The 15,300-nt window shown below is 46.8% G+C and overlaps 1 protein-coding gene and 1 long non-coding RNA gene across 11 annotated transcripts in view; one reads left to right on the forward strand and one right to left on the reverse strand.

Moving 5' to 3' along the window:
- Window positions 1-15,300, forward strand: part of PRKCQ (protein kinase C theta) — a 188,195-nt gene that overhangs the window by 154,823 nt on the left and 18,072 nt on the right. For all 7 annotated transcript variants that reach the window (XM_045162727.1, XM_044928258.2, XM_044928259.2 and 4 more), the window contains 3 exons: window positions 4,621-4,712; window positions 6,793-6,855; window positions 11,784-11,922. In XM_045162727.1, coding sequence (XP_045018662.1) covers window positions 4,621-4,712; window positions 6,793-6,855; window positions 11,784-11,922 — 294 coding nt within the window. The remainder of the gene's footprint in view (window positions 1-4,620; window positions 4,713-6,792; window positions 6,856-11,783; window positions 11,923-15,300) is intronic.
- The window catches only part of LOC123464905, a 29,953-nt gene that overhangs the window by 5,593 nt on the left and 9,060 nt on the right, over window positions 1-15,300 (reverse strand). For 2 of the 4 annotated variants that reach the window (XR_006639998.1, XR_006639999.1), the window contains exons 2-4: window positions 6,393-6,456; window positions 5,613-5,752; window positions 2,462-2,687 (exon numbers count right to left, since the gene is read on the reverse strand). This is a non-coding gene — a long non-coding RNA (uncharacterized LOC123464905). Of the gene's footprint in view, window positions 1-2,461; window positions 2,688-3,485; window positions 3,528-5,612; window positions 5,753-6,392; window positions 6,457-15,300 lie in introns of all 4 variants that reach the window. The other 2 variants (XR_006640001.1, XR_006640000.1) reach the window with 2 other exon arrangements.

Here is a 15,300-nt window from a genome sequence, read left to right on the forward strand (position 1 = left end):
CTCCAAAATAACTGCAGATGGTGACTGCAGCCATGAAATTAAAAGACGCTTACTCCTTGGAAGGAAAGTTATGACCAACCTAGATAGCATATTCAAAAGCAGAGACATTACTTTGCCAACAAAGGTTCGTCTAGTCAAGGCTATGGTTTTTCCAGTGATCATGTATGGATGTGAGAGTTGGACTCTGAAGAAGGCTGAGTGCCGAAGAATTGATGCTTTTGAACTGTGGTGTTGGAGAAGACTCTTGAGAGTCCCTTGGACTGCAAGGCGATCCAACCAGTCCATTCTGAAGGAGATCAGTCCTGGGTGTTCTTTGGAAGGACTGATGCTGAGGCTGAAACTCCAGTACTTTGGCCACCTCATGCAAAGAGCTGACTCATTGGAAAAGATTCTGATGCTGGGAGGGATTGGGGGCAGGAGGAGAAGGGGACGACAGAGGATGAGATGGCTGGATGGCATCACTGACTCGATGGACGTGAGTCTGGGTGAATTCCGGGAGTTGATGATGGACAGGGAGGCCTGGCATGCTGCGATTCATGGGGTCGCAAAGAGTTGGACATGACTGAGTGACTGAACTGAATTGAACTGAGGCATGATATGTATTTTAGATCATTTATTCTTCATAGCAACCTTCTAAAGTAGACACTATTATCACCCATTTTACAAACAAGGAAATCGAGGTCACCCCTGCAGAGGCACAAAGACACCAGAGGTCACACAGCTGTCAAGCAGGGCAGCAGTTTGGGAGCAAAGTCCATCAGCCTCACTATACTATTTCCTCTTAATAGAGACCCAGTCATATCAGGGAAAACAATTTTAAAATTCATGAACTGAATCCCTGCTAGCACATGTTACAGAAGGAGAGAGTTTGTTAGTTACTACAAGATGACCCTGTGGGACAATTAAGCCAGAAAATACGAACTGAGCCCAAGTTCTGGTGCAGGTACAAGCCTCTAGAAACTTGGGCACTTTATTTCTGATACGTTTTAATGAATCTATGGAAGGCAGTGAGCTTTACTAATTAGAACTTACAGTAGAAATATAAATAGGCCATACGTAATGAATGAGTCTGCCAGCCTGCAGGGAGCCCTGCCTCCTTCACACACATACCCACCCAACATTTAGGTATCAGAAGTACACATGATTATCTTTGGGTTTCTTTGATGGCTTATTCTTTTTGAAAAAAGGAAATAAACCTGTTTCCTAGGATGTTTTAGCTTATGTCTCGGTAAACAACTAAGGAATAAATTAAGTTCGACTCCAGTCTTCTAAATTACAAGCATACCTACGACACTGAGTGTTCTCCTGACCACCCTTACGCGGGCGTGCTCGTGGAGCAACAGGGGCTCTGGGTGCTCCCTGCCGAGGTGCTGAGCCCGTGTGCCTCGGTGATGCGAGCTCCGCCCTGGGCTGGGTCACTCACTGGTTCTGTGAGCTCCTGGTGTGGGCAGCCCTGACCCCGGCTCCATGCTGTTCCTCCCCACCCCAGAGATGCGGATGTCCAGGAAGCAACTTGCTCAGTCTGTAATTCCAAACCAAAACTTTGCTTTTGGGCGGACATTAAGTAGAAGTAAAATTGTAAATCTTGCAGAGGTAGTCAGCCCTTTGAAGGGGACTCGCCTCCACTCTCACTCTCGTCCATACTCAGGGCATCAACAGAGTAAGTAACAAGGGTGGGATCCACCAAAGTGGAGATTCAAGTGCAACATCTAGATTAAATTTAGACCTTAATGATTTCAAGGATTTGGCTTTGAAAACCACTGAGATGAATACATACCTCTCACGTGAAAAATAATTTTTTCCCCAATTCTTAGATTAGTGAAGTGTCTAAGTACTTCTATTCCTGTATATAGCTGTGACCAGCCTTCCTCCTTTCTACTAGTATAAAGTGCCTTTACAGCTAAATTTTATATAAATATTTCACAAAGAAGATGAATACAAAGGAATTTAGATGTTAGAGGCCCCCTAAATCGGTCTCTCATATTTTTATGTGTATTGTGTTGGGCAAAAAATTCATTTGGGTTTTTCCATAACATTTTATGTCAACTTGAATGAACTTTTTTAGTCAACCCAAAACACAGGAGAACAAAATACATCCCATCAGCCAAGTGGTGAAAGATCTTTGTAGATGCTCTGGAAAATACAGTACTTTGCACACAAACACACAGAATCCTTTGCTGTTCTGAAGTTTTGAAAGTACTCAGTATTTAACTGACTTTACACTTTGCTATACAGTAGAAACTAACATTGTTGCTTTACAACATGGTAAATCAACTATACTCTAATAAAAAGTTTAAAAAATAAATGACTCTACAAGAATATGCACTCTACCAGAAATGCACTGCAGGAGGATTCTTTACCCCTGAGCCTGTTCACAGCATGTTGCTGTTTAGTTGCTCAGTCATGCCCCGCTCTTTGTGACCCCATGGACTGCAGCACACCAGGCTTCCCTGTTCCTCACCATCTCCCGGAGCTTGCTCAGTCTCATTGTCCATTGAGTCAGTGATGCCATCCTCCGTTGTCCCCTTCTCCTCATGCCTTCAGTCTTTGCCAGCATACCAGCATTAATTATTGCCTTCAATTGTCAGAGAACCACAGCAAAGCAGAAACCAACTCCGACTCGCTTGGTTTTGTGGGCCAGGCACAGAACAGCATGTATTCCATAGATATATTTGCAAACTGGGGAGCTGAAAGATAAACATTATTGAATGATGTATCAAATGCTTTCTTGTTAGCCAGAGGTTCTTCACTGTATCGCTTCTTTTAGTGTCCATAATCAGGGTACTGGCAAACCCCAGTGAGACCTGACTTCAGGGACTTCCTGACAGTCCAGCGGTTAGAACTCTGCATTCTCACTGCTGACGGCCCAGATTCAGTTCCCGGTTAGGGAACTGAAATCCCACAAGTGGTGCATCACAGCCAAAAAAAAGATTTTAAATAAAAAATAAAACTGACTTCACTGATCGGATGGAAAGATGCTCAATGTTTTCTTGTGTCATGAATAAGAACCTCAGCCACACCCCTGCTGGAGGGAGCATCCTAAGGCAACCTTCCTCTCGTAAAATTCACTGCATGGAGCTACTTGACAAAACGGTATGGTTTTGCCAGCTAAGTAGGCAAAATGAAAGACTCGCCGAATGCTCGGACTCGGGGGCAAATCTTAGAGGTTACTGAATTCTAATTCTTTGTTTGGACTCTCTTCTGAAATCAGAAATAATACACTCTGAGCAGGCCTGCTTGAGTTCTTTATAAGAAAACAAAAGACACGATTCAGAAACAAAGTACAAAGGCCAATCGAAAAGTGATTCACCTGCACTCTTCTCAAGCTCAGAATCGTGCCAGCCCACTCCGTCCTAACCCATTCTGCTTCTCAGCCCTTGGCTCATGGTGGCATTGACTTAGATGTTAAGGATGGGGTGCACGGAGGTATTTGCCCCCAGGCCGAGCTCCATTGGCATAAACAGTAGACGACTTAAACCTCTCACCTCTACTTTGTGACCTTCTTGCGGGCGTCATGGTAGTTAATTCTGTTTAAAAAATTAAAAATCACCCAGGTCAGATTCACAGGTGCAAATTTATATGCAGACATGCCAGCCATCTCCACACCGAATAGATTACTAATTCTGTGGTTCATGAGGACTCTCAAAATCAGGGTGCTCGTGCGTGCGTGTTCATTTGCTAAGTTGTGTCCGACTCTGCAACTCCATGGACTGTAGCCCAAAAGGCTGCTTTGTCCATGGGGTTTCCCAGACAAGAGTACTGGAGTGGGTTGCCATTTCCTCCTCTAGGGGAGCTTCCCGAGTCAGGGATGGAGCCCATGTCTCCTGCATTGGCAGGCAGATTCTTTACTGTCTGAGCCACCAGGGAAGCCCCACTTTTACTATCCTACACGCTTGTCAGCTTGAGTAGGTAGGCAGTCAGCACGCATTGAAGAGCCCGAGACCATCCCACGGTCAGGTGGGCAAGTCCAGGTGGCCCCTCCCTCATGTTGTGCCCTGTCTGCTCCACTGCATCAGCGCATTCAGGCATCCAACATCACACTCACCACCACCCCCAACTTCCCAGACTTCTTGGGGTTCAGAAATGCTACAGATCAACTAAATTATCTTGCCAGCCTTTTTGTAAGCGATTTCAAGACAGAATTGGTTCCTCTGAAATAATGAAACTCATTCCTTTGAAAAGTAAGCCAGAAAGAGAAAAACAAGTATCGTATATGAATGCATATATGTGGAATCTAGAAAAATAGTACTGATGAACCTCTTTGCAAGGCAGAAACAGAGACACAGACGTAGGGAATGGACATATGGACACAGGGAGGAAGAGGAGGTTGGGATGAATTGGGAGATTGGGTCTGATATGTATACACTGCGATGTGTAGAATAGATAGTGGGAAGCTGCTGTATGGCACAGGGAGCTCAGCTTGGTGCTCGGTGATGACCTAGAGGGATGGGATGTGGGTAGGTCCCAGGGGGAGGGGATATAGGTATACATGCAGCTGATTCACGTTGTTCTACAGCAGAAACCGTGTGAAACACATTGTTGTAAAGCAGCTCCACCCCAATAAAAAAATAGTCCTTGTCTTAAAGAAGCTCACAGTGGGATTGTCGTGTCTTTCTGCAGGAGAACCTCTTTTTTGTGATGGAGTATCTCAACGGAGGAGACTTAATGTACCACATCCAGAGCTGCCACAAGTTCGACCTCTGCAGAGCCACGTAAGAGCCCTTTGTAGGGTTGGGGGTCCTCTTTGTCTGCTCGGGGACTGGGGTCCACTGTGCCCGCACCTTGCTTTTTCCCACATGCTTTACTCAGTGGACCTAAACTCCAGGGCGAGGTGACCCCAGAAACACATCCAATGAAGCACCTGTTTTCCCAGCTCCCAAAGCTTCCATTCAGTTAGTTTTATTTCATTTTTCTGACTCGAGATCAAGTATGTTTAAGGAACCACCCCAATTCATCAGCCTTCTAAGTCTCCTGAACCTAGAAACAAGATTTGCCCCTTGAATGGAAGTCAAATGGAAGAGGGGTCATGGGGCGGATGTCCACAGGGGCCTTTCAAGGGAAGCTCAGAGTAAACCATCAAGCATTCAGCTCTGGGGGCAGGAGAACTGGAGAACAGGAAGAGACATTTGCCTTCTCTCAAGAATAAATCTCCACCTTCTTTGGCGTCAAGCCACCCTAGATGCTGGCTTCCCAGGTGGCTCAGGTAGTGAAGAATCCACCTGCCGATGCAGGAGATGCAAGAGACTCAGGTTTGATCCCTAGGTCAGGAAGATCCCCTGGAGTAGGAAACGGCAACCCACTCCAGTTTTCTTGTCTGGAAAATACCAAGGACAGGGGAGCCTGGTGGGCTACCATCCACGAGGTCGCAGAGTCAGACACCACTGAGCAACTGAATGCACGCACGCACCTGGATGCAGGAAAAATCAAGCAAGGTGGGTTTACTAGGTGGACTGGAGCAGAGCTCACAGAACCCTCTCCATCCTGCCTCCCTCGGGTCCTCTTTCCTGAGTCATCAACCCCTGAGACCTTCAAAAACTGTGCCCCTGGGCCCACCTAAAAGTGTGGGTACACACTAGCCTTCTTCGCTGTATGCTCAAGAATCTCTCACTCACTCCTAACAAACACTCAGAGTGGTTCATGTCAAGCTGCATTGAAAGACAGAGTCTTCCAGCAGCTTCTGCAGAAACTGCGGCTGAAACGTCCGTCTTGTCACATCCAGTAGGTAGCTCGCCGCTGATCTTGTCTTGAGGACCTGTCATGGGATAATTTTATGGGATTTCTGCAGCACAAAAATCTCTGGGCACTGCTACAATCTGCTATAAAGGGTTCTCCCGATCCCCTCCAGGTCTGTTAAGTGTGGGAGGCATCACAGACACACGCTGTCTGTCTTTCCTCACTGCCTCCCAGGAAGGGATTCCTGCATTCCTCTCCAAGATCCAGCGGACCACACTTGCGGGAAGTTCTCCCTTTTATCTAATCCAACTAGTGATGGTTAAACTCACCTCCTTTGAGTCACTCATCTTTGAAGGTGGAGAGCACAGGATCACCCCCTAACACACGCATATCTCCTTTTATTGTACTTCATTTTATCATGCTTTGCAGATACCCATTTTTTTTTTCAATAAATGCAGGTTTGTGGCAACTCTACATTGTCAGATGATGGTTAGCATCTTTTAGCTGTATTTTTCATTTATTTTTATTGAAGTATACTTCACAGCAAGTATTTTTAATTAAGGCATGTGCATTTTTTAGACTGTTGCATACCTCATAGACTAGTATAGTGTCAATGGAACTTTTGTATGCACAGGAAAACCAACCCCTCCCCCCCCAAAAAAAAGACCTGCTTTACTGCAGTGGTCTAGAACTGAACCTGCGAGATCAAAGAGGTCTACCTGTATGCGTTCCTCTTCTCCAACTGCATCTTTTACATGTGAGCAAGTCAGGTCCATGTGGAATCTGGGGTCCAGGTAGATTTTAAAATAAAAGGGAAAATTATTACATTATTATTACACTTAGTGTCTTTGTATGTTCTCAGAACCCGCCAAAATGATAATTCAAGCATTCTAGTTCACAGTATAAGAAGAAGCGCTAGATACCAGCTCTGTTTCATTCTCTCAGGGCTGAAGTTGGGCGAATAGAATGGATGCAGTCTTCCTTTTGTTAGGATTAAACAAAATTCCGCATGTACATCCGCATGTGCATTTAGCAGAACACCACACGCTCACTCTATCTAAAGGGGAACCTTTTTCCCACTAAACATTTCATGTGGAACCTCGATTTTCCTTCGCTCAGGTTCTACGCTGCCGAAATCATCCTTGGGCTGCAGTTCCTTCATTCCAAAGGAATTGTCTACAGGTAAGCTGGCTCTTTGGGAACAAGCCCTGGGATATCAGGATTCCCTGCTCCAGGGGTTTAATCATCGTGCTCAGGTGACGGGCAGTGGTCAGTGTCCTTTAGTGGCGCAAAGTTCCACACTCAGGCTTCCTGCCCAGAGTGATCACGGATACTGATTTACCAACCAAGGAGGAAATTCCCATCTCAAAGCCAAGGGGCTGTGACCTCATTCTGTCCTTTCTTTCCTTTTCTTGTCCCTCTCGCCTCCCTTTGTCTCATTTCCTCCCGTTACTTTCTCTCTGGCATCTTACTATTGTTTTCTGTCTCCTATTCCTTCTTGGCTGTATCTGCATATTGAGTGTCCTGCTGGGTGAGGAAAGAGGGAAGTCCTTCCTTGAACACTCAAACACGCCTGTGAAAACCTACATGTCTACACCCCGTCACTGTACCCAGGACACCACGTGTCCCCTCTTTCTTGAGCGGATATCCATCCAGAACTTACTGTACACCATCATCTCACAACCGTCTTAGATAAAAGCTAATGTACTTCAGTGTCCATTTCTCAAGGCACACTTGAACTCATTTAACATATAAATCTTCAAAGGCTTAGTTACCAAGTTTCCAACTCACTGCAGATTAGAGGTGGGGGGATAATTTTTTTATAAAAGAAAGGAGCTAGACAGGATGCCGGCTGAGCAGCTGGAGGCCTGCACAGTGGCCACAGTGAGAAGAGACAGCTGAGGACCCGGCATAAAGGGGGAAGGCAGGACAAGCTCACGGCCCAGGAGAATGGGGTCACCTGCTTTTCTGTGACCATTGCTCGGGAAGGCCCCCAAGTCATTAGGAAAGGCCAAGTGATGCTCTGCATAAATTGCTGAAGACAGCAAACTGTGTATAATGTGCTCCAGAAGCATTCCATCCGGGATGGTCCGTACCAGTGCTTACAGAGTAGACTGAAACTCCGCCTGGGGAGACCTCTCTACTTCCAGAGGGTGCAGCCAAGTGTGGGCACCCTGTTTAGACCTGCCGAACCAGATGACTCGGGGGAGGTTTCCACACTCATTTTTCTTAAGCAGTCTCTCTGACACCCTTTGGATATACTTTTGTATTGGTTGGGGGTCTGTCTACAAAATGATAGGTTAAAAATCTGATGTGATTCTTTAATCTTCAGGAAATTGAGATCTGATCACCATGATGGTGAAAACCCTGATCAGATTCCATGGTTTGTTTTTCTCCTTCTATATGAAATGCCTGCAATATCCCCAAAGTATACCTCTACTGAGGCCCTCTAGATTGTGTGGGATGGATGGATAGGAAAAGAGGGAGGAAAAACTAAGAAGATCAAAGAGGAGAGAGATCTTAGAGCTGAAAGGGACCTTGTGCCACCAAACCCCACATGCCCCAGTGCTGGCTGCTTCTCCACATTCTATCTCTTCATCTCTTGTAGATTACAAGACAAAAAGACAATGAGGGTCCATAAGTGTCTTTAATATCATAAATTGTTTGGGAAATCATGTTTTCTGAGGTGCCTTATGCGCCTCTAAGAAAGAACACTATGTTTATTTAGCAGTGTAATCATAGGATTGTGGGAAGTCATTGAATAATTTGAACTGAGGGACATCACCCAGCAGGTACACGGCCACTGAGATTGGCCTTCAGAAAATTTTCAGCCTACAAGGTGCCTTGTAACCTTACTCACTGACATTCCCTGGGCCCCTGAGTTAACAAGGAGATTCTATTAGTCCTTTTTCTGTCCACTGATGATTAGCTTCAAAGGGTTGCCATAAGATTTAGCACAAATTTGATGACTTCAGCCAACGGAGTTTATCCCCTCCCAGCTGTGGAGTCCCGAGGTCCAGAATCAAGGTGTCCACGGGGCCACACTTCCTTTGTGAGCTCTTGGGGAGGGTCCTCCTGGCCTTTCCCAGTTTCTGGTGGCTCCAGGTGTTCCCGGGCTTGGGGTGTCCCTCCCATCGTCCCTCAGCCTTCGCCTCTCCCTGTGTCTCTTCCCTGTATGCCTCTCACATGGACACATGATATTGGATTTAGGGACCACTCATGGCACCCCACTTCAGTACTCTTGCCTGGAAAATCCCATGGATGGAGGAGCCTGGTGGGCTGCAGTCCATGGGGTCGTGAAGAGTCGGACACGCCTGAGCGACTTCACTTTCACTTTTCATTTTCCTGCATTGGAGAAGGAAACGGCAACCCACTCCAGTGTTCTTGCCTGGAGAATCCCAGAGACGGGGGAGCCTGGTGGGCTGCCATCATGGGGTCATGATGAGTCAGACACGACTAAGCGACTTCACTTTTACTTTTCACTTTCATGCATTGGAGAAGGAAATGGCAACCCACTCCAGTGTTCTTGTCTGGAGAATCCCAGGGACAGGGGAGCCTGGTGGGCTGCCGTCTCTGGGGTCGCACAGAGTCGGACACAATTGAAGTGACTTAGCAGCAGCAGCAGCAGATAAACCAGGGCTTCCCTGGTGGCTCACTGGTCTCCTGCCAATGCGGAGACATGGGTTCTATCCCTGGGTCAGGAAGATTCCCTGGAGAAGGGAATCTACCCTTCTAGTATTCTACCCACTCTAGTATTCTTGCATGGAAAATCCCACTGACAGAGGAGCCTGGTAGGCTACAGTTCATGGGATCACAACGAGTCAGACACGACTAAGCGACTGAGCAACAACAGATAATCGAAGATGATATCATTTCAAGATCCTTCACTTGATTACATCTGCAAATACTCTCTTTCCAAATAAGATCTCATTCATAAGATCCTGGGGGTTAGGATAGAAACATCGTTGGTGGGGTGTGGGGCACCTTAAACCCACTACACCTGGTAACTTGGACGGAGCACCCACTGAATTCACAGCCTCTGTTAAGCATCGTGGTGGATAATGAAGCTATAGAAGTCCAGCCTCTGGATACCTGAGGAAGTCACTTTCTGGGTTTGTACTTTGTTTGGGGTTTGGGTTTTTTTTTTGAAGGTAAAATATAAGGGCATGAAAAGACACGAACAGCAAACTCTTAGAAAGTCCAAGGGAATAAGATACTAATGAAGAGTGCCCGAGGGAGACTCTCAGACAGACATGTTCAGCCTGTGGTCCAAGGCAGAATGTTAGAGGTCTGTGATCGTGGGTGGGAGAAAAAAGTTTTCTTTTTCACTAGACTCTAACTTGACATTTCCCTCAAGTCTAAATACAGGCAAGACATCACGGTGAAAGTGGGTTAAATTACAACGAAGGAACAAAGCCGAAGGCCTGCCTAAGGAGAAGACAGACATATCGGAAGTGTGTAGTCCTCATTAATGAGGGCGTGATGGCATTTGAGTTAGGATGGGAGAAACAGAACTGATACTGATATGAATGTGAGATACACATTCCTATACTGTGGGAGCATCCACGCCTCTGGTCAGACCGACTGTCCATGAGGCCTTGGTGCCTGAGGTTAGCACGCTGGTCCAGATGTAAGACGTCAGTTCTGGGTTCAGCTGCTAGCAGCATCTGTCCACCAGAACAGGACTGTATCCCCTGCTCTCTGTCCCCGGCTGGTCCGCTCACACAAGGTGAGAAAGCACTGAAAGGGAACCATTACTCAGGACTTCATTGCAGCAGGTGATCAAGTGGTGAGGTAGTCACCGGCTCGTGATGAATTCATTCAACAAATATTTATGGAACGATCGCCACACGCCACACTCTTGTCACAGCATTGCTGTACAGCGAGTAACAATACGTATTTCCACCCTCTTGAAGCCTAGAGTTTAAGAGAGAGAAATAGCGATGGGAACTTTAGAATGTGGATACTGATTACAAGCAATGTAAAACCTCAAACTCTTGCTTAAGCAGAAGCTAGGCCTCACCGAATGAATGGGCTTCCCAGGTGGCTCAGTGGTAAAGAATCCTCCTGCCAATGCAGGAGATGTGGGTTTGATCCCTGGGTTGGGGAGATCCCCTGGAGAAGGAAATGGCAACCCACTCCAGTATTCTTGCCTGGAGAATCCCATGGACAGAGGAGCCTGGCAGGCTATATGGTCCATGGAGTTGCAACGAGTCAAAGACAACTGAGCGACTGAGTAACAACTACTCCTTAATAAGTGAGAAAGGGAAATGGGTAGCAGCCAGCCTTTTCCTTGATGAGTCAGGCTTATCTGCTCCCCTATCTGCATAGAAGTGAACGCGTGTATGTGTTGTATAATACTAAATACCACCCGACCCCAGACACACCAGGCTTCATTTCTGGAAGGCCCCTCTTAATATTGAGGGGTGCTGCTTTGCAGAGATGACACATGACCTTTACACATCCCCATCTTGGCACCTGCTCAGCCATTCAAACAAGAAATACGGATGGAGCTCTTGAGATGGGCCAGGCACTGCACTGGGCGTAGAAGATACAGGATTCTGTCAGAGTGAAAGAAAGAGAAGTCACTTAGTCGTGTCCGACTCTGGACTGTAGCCTACCAGGCTCCTCTGTCCATGGGATTTTCCAGGCAAGAATACTGGAGTGGGTTGCCATTCCCTTCTCCAGGGGATCTTCCCAACCCAGGGATTGAACCCGGGTCTCCTGCATTGCAGGCAGACACTTTACCGTCTGAGCCACCAGAGAAGCCTGTCAGAGCTGGGCCCAGAAATAGCTTACCTGCCTGCACAGGGCTATAATAGATCGAGTCCTGGGCAGAGATGCTGGTCACGGAGGAAACACCATGGAGGAGAAGCAGTGAGCCCCTGAGCTGTGCCTTGGATGAAGGGTTGAAAGGAGAGAGGAGGACCAGCAAAGCACCCACGGGTGGCCTTTCCAGCTGTGCTGGGAGAAGACGCACGCATGTCCTGCTCTGCCATCTTGATTTGAAAACCCTGATGGGACACAGAGGCCACTGTGTCCCGTCTTACACAGCAACCCCATGTCACCAAAACTGCCTTATTAAAGTGAGAACCTGCTTCGTTTTTCAGGGACCTGAAGCTGGATAACATCCTCTTAGACAAAGATGGACACATCAAAATCGCAGACTTCGGGATGTGCAAGGAGAACATGCTGGGAGACGCCAGGACCAACACCTTCTGCGGGACCCCAGACTACATCGCGCCAGAGGTAGGGTGCACCCCGGCCCCTCCCCAGCTCAGCACGCCCCAGGCCAGCGCTGCTGCTTCTGCCTCCCCGGAAAAACCAAAAGACTTCAAAGTGCTTTGGTGCAGGAGGTGTGTCTGTTAATCCAAATACTTGACAAACTCAGCTGCACGCAGGCGCTGCCAGTGTCTCCTGGCGGGTGGTACCAGCCCTGACCGCAGCATCTCGCCAAGCGTGAAGGACCCAGCAGGTCCCTCCTGTCCTGGCTCCCCCCACCCCAGCCTTAAAGTATATCTACCCTGCTCAGAGCAACCGAAAGCAGCCGCTGGAGGAGAGCCAGGTGGACCCTGAACAGGCTCATGGGCATCCGCCTACGTTCAGTGGCTTCATTTGGGACCAGAAACGCCCAAGTTGTGGTTACCAGGCTGTGTGCCGTGTGAGCCTGGAGAGCCCCACATGCTCGTGGAAAATGAGAATACTTCCATCTTGTGCTGTTTTGCCACATGGGAGAGCCTATGAACGCTTAAAAAAGAAACAAGCCATTGCTCGTGTATTCTGAGCCCCTGGAAGTGCAGCGTTTGCTCAGAAGGCATCCTTCAATCCTGCTCTGCCCACTGCCTGCCCTCCCAGTTCTGGATTCCGTGCTAGCTGCCCACGCGGGCAGATGAGCGAGACACCCCCTTGCCATGTGGTCCTTTCTAGCACCATACATTTGTCATCGTGGCTTTTCTGTCTTTGAATCTCTCTGCACTATTGGATGGTTGCTCTAATGCCAGCGGCCGTTTCTTTCTTTTTAAAAAGTATTTATTTGGCTGCACCGCATCTTAGTTGAAGCATGCAGGATCTTTTTTTTTTTTTTTTTTTTTTAGTTGCAGCATGTGGGATCTAGTTCCCCAACCAGGGATTGAACCTAGGTGCCCTGCATTGGGAGTGGGGAGTCTCAGCCTCTGGACTACCAGGGAAGTTCCAGGACCGCTGCTTATTCACTTTTTAGACACTTTATTTTGGAACAATTACAAATTCACAAGAAGTTTCCAAAAATAGTAAAGAAACATCACCCATATCTACCCTTCACCATCTCCCCCACCAATACTATCTTCAATAGCTAGGGTACAATAGCAAAACCAGGGCAGTGATGTTGGTACAGGTGTATACGGTTCTGTTTTCTCGTCTTGTCACTTGTGTGGATCAGTGTATTCTTACCCACTTTTATATCCAAGGATGGAGCACAAGGCTTGGCACATTAAGGTGCTAATAGATACCTTTTCAAAGAGTGAATGAAGAATTGTTGAAAAGTGTGTGAGTACTGAGTGGTTGTTTGATAGACAGTGATGGGCCTCTGGTCTCCAGGGCAAAACAAATTTAGCGACAGATCCCTGTCATTGCCAAAGTAACAGCAGCATCTTCAGTCTGGGAAACAGGAGACTCCGCCCTGCACGTATTTATTTAGTTTTGACTGCACCTTTTTTAAATGTGACCTTGGCCTCTTGTGAGCAGACTATGGCTTTAACTGCCCTGTCTTATGCCACGCCCTATCTTGGGCAGCCCTTCATTTTCAATCTCTTTTCTTTGGCATCTTCCAGAATTTAGCCTCTGAGACTGGCTTCTCTCTGCAACTTCAGTCTCATTCTCTCACCTTCAATCATGCTTGTCTTCACACAGCTCCACTCCTGGTCCCTTTTCCTCCCATACATTCTCCATGACCAGCAGCTGTATGTATGACTGTGATTTCGAATCAGTGCAGACATGCCCAGACTTCTTGTCCAGGCCCGTATGTCTGTTTCCCTGCTGAGATCTCCAACTAACTGGCACAGGCCATTCAAACATAGCAGGTCCCAAACCTGTTCTCTCTGTTCTTTCTTGACCCTCCCAAATCCAAATGCCAAGACCCTCTAGACCTCAGGACTTCACACATCTATTCTCATCCTTCCCCAGTCTTGTGAATTAAGATTCCCCCCGCCCCGCCCCCCACACCTTGATTCTTTTTTGATGCTCAGAGTGAATACCTTTGTGAATGAAATATGAGCTTCTCCAGTCCCTCCCCATCTGGGGCAAAACAAATTCAGCAGCAAATCCCTGTCCAGGACCTCAGCACCTCTGGTTGGACCCCGGTGATGCCTTTTGACCTGGTTTTCTGCTCCAGGACCACCCAACAGCCACTGCATAATTACATTTTCACTTTTAGATCATCCTTCATCAGTTAAAAATGCATCGCCAGCTTATGTGTATTTATTATACATTATCACCAGCTAGTCTAGGGGGCTGCTGTCTGTGGGGTCGCACAGAGTCGGACATGACTGAAGCGACTTAGCAACAGCAGCAGCAACAGTACAGTGTATGTTCTAAAACATGCAGGAAAAGGAATTGGCTGAACTTAAGATGAAATAGTCTTAAATAACTATGACTGTTCGTAGTACATTTTATGCTCTACTAAAATCATGAGGCTCAATAATTTTTAAAATCTTGGCTTAGTACTTTGTGATAGGCACTCAAAATACTGGTTCAGTTCAGTCGCTCAGTTGTGTCCTACTCTTTTGCAACCCCATGGACTGCAGCACACCAGGCTTCCCTGTCCATCACCATCTGTCAGAGCTTGCTCAAACCCATGCCCATCGAGTCGGTGATGCCATCCAAACATCTCATCCTCTGTCATCCCCTTCTGCTCCTGCCTTCAGTCTTTCCCATCATCAGGGTCTTTTCTAATGAGTCAGTTCTTCACATCAGGTGGCCAAAGTATTAGAGTTTCAGCTTCAGCATTAGTCCTTCCAATGAATATTCAGGGTTGATCTCCTTTAGGATTGACTGGTTGGATCTCCTTGCAGTCCAAGGGACTCTCAAGAGTCTTCTCCAACACCACAGTTCAAAAGCATCAATTCTTCGGCTCTCAGCTTTCTTTATGGTCCAACTCTCACATCTGTGCATGACTAATGGAAAAACCATAGCTTTGACCAGACAGACCTTTGTCAATAAAGTCATGTCTCTGCTTTTTAATATGCTGTCTAGGTTAGTCATAGCTTTTCTTCCAAGAAGCAAGCGTCTTATAGTTTCATGGCTGCAGTCACCACCTGCAGTGATTTTGGAGCCCAAAAATATAAAGTCCATCACTCTTTCCATTGTTCCCCATCTATTTGCCATGAAGTGATGGGACCAGATGCCATGATCTTAGTTTTTTGAATGTTGAGTTTTAAGCCAATTTTTTCACTCTTCTCTTTCACTTTCATCAAGAGACTCTTTAGTTCTTCTTCAATTTCTGCCATAAGGGTGGTGTCATCTCCATATCTGAGGTTATTGATATTCTCCCTGCAATCTTGATTCCAGCTTGTTCTTCATCCAGTCTGGCATTTTGCATGATATACTCTGCATGTAAATTAAATAAGCAAGGTGACAATATACAGCCTTGAC

This window comes from Bubalus bubalis, chromosome 14 (genome assembly GCF_019923935.1).
Source record: "Bubalus bubalis isolate 160015118507 breed Murrah chromosome 14, NDDB_SH_1, whole genome shotgun sequence".
Lineage (NCBI taxonomy): Eukaryota > Metazoa > Chordata > Mammalia > Artiodactyla > Bovidae > Bubalus > Bubalus bubalis.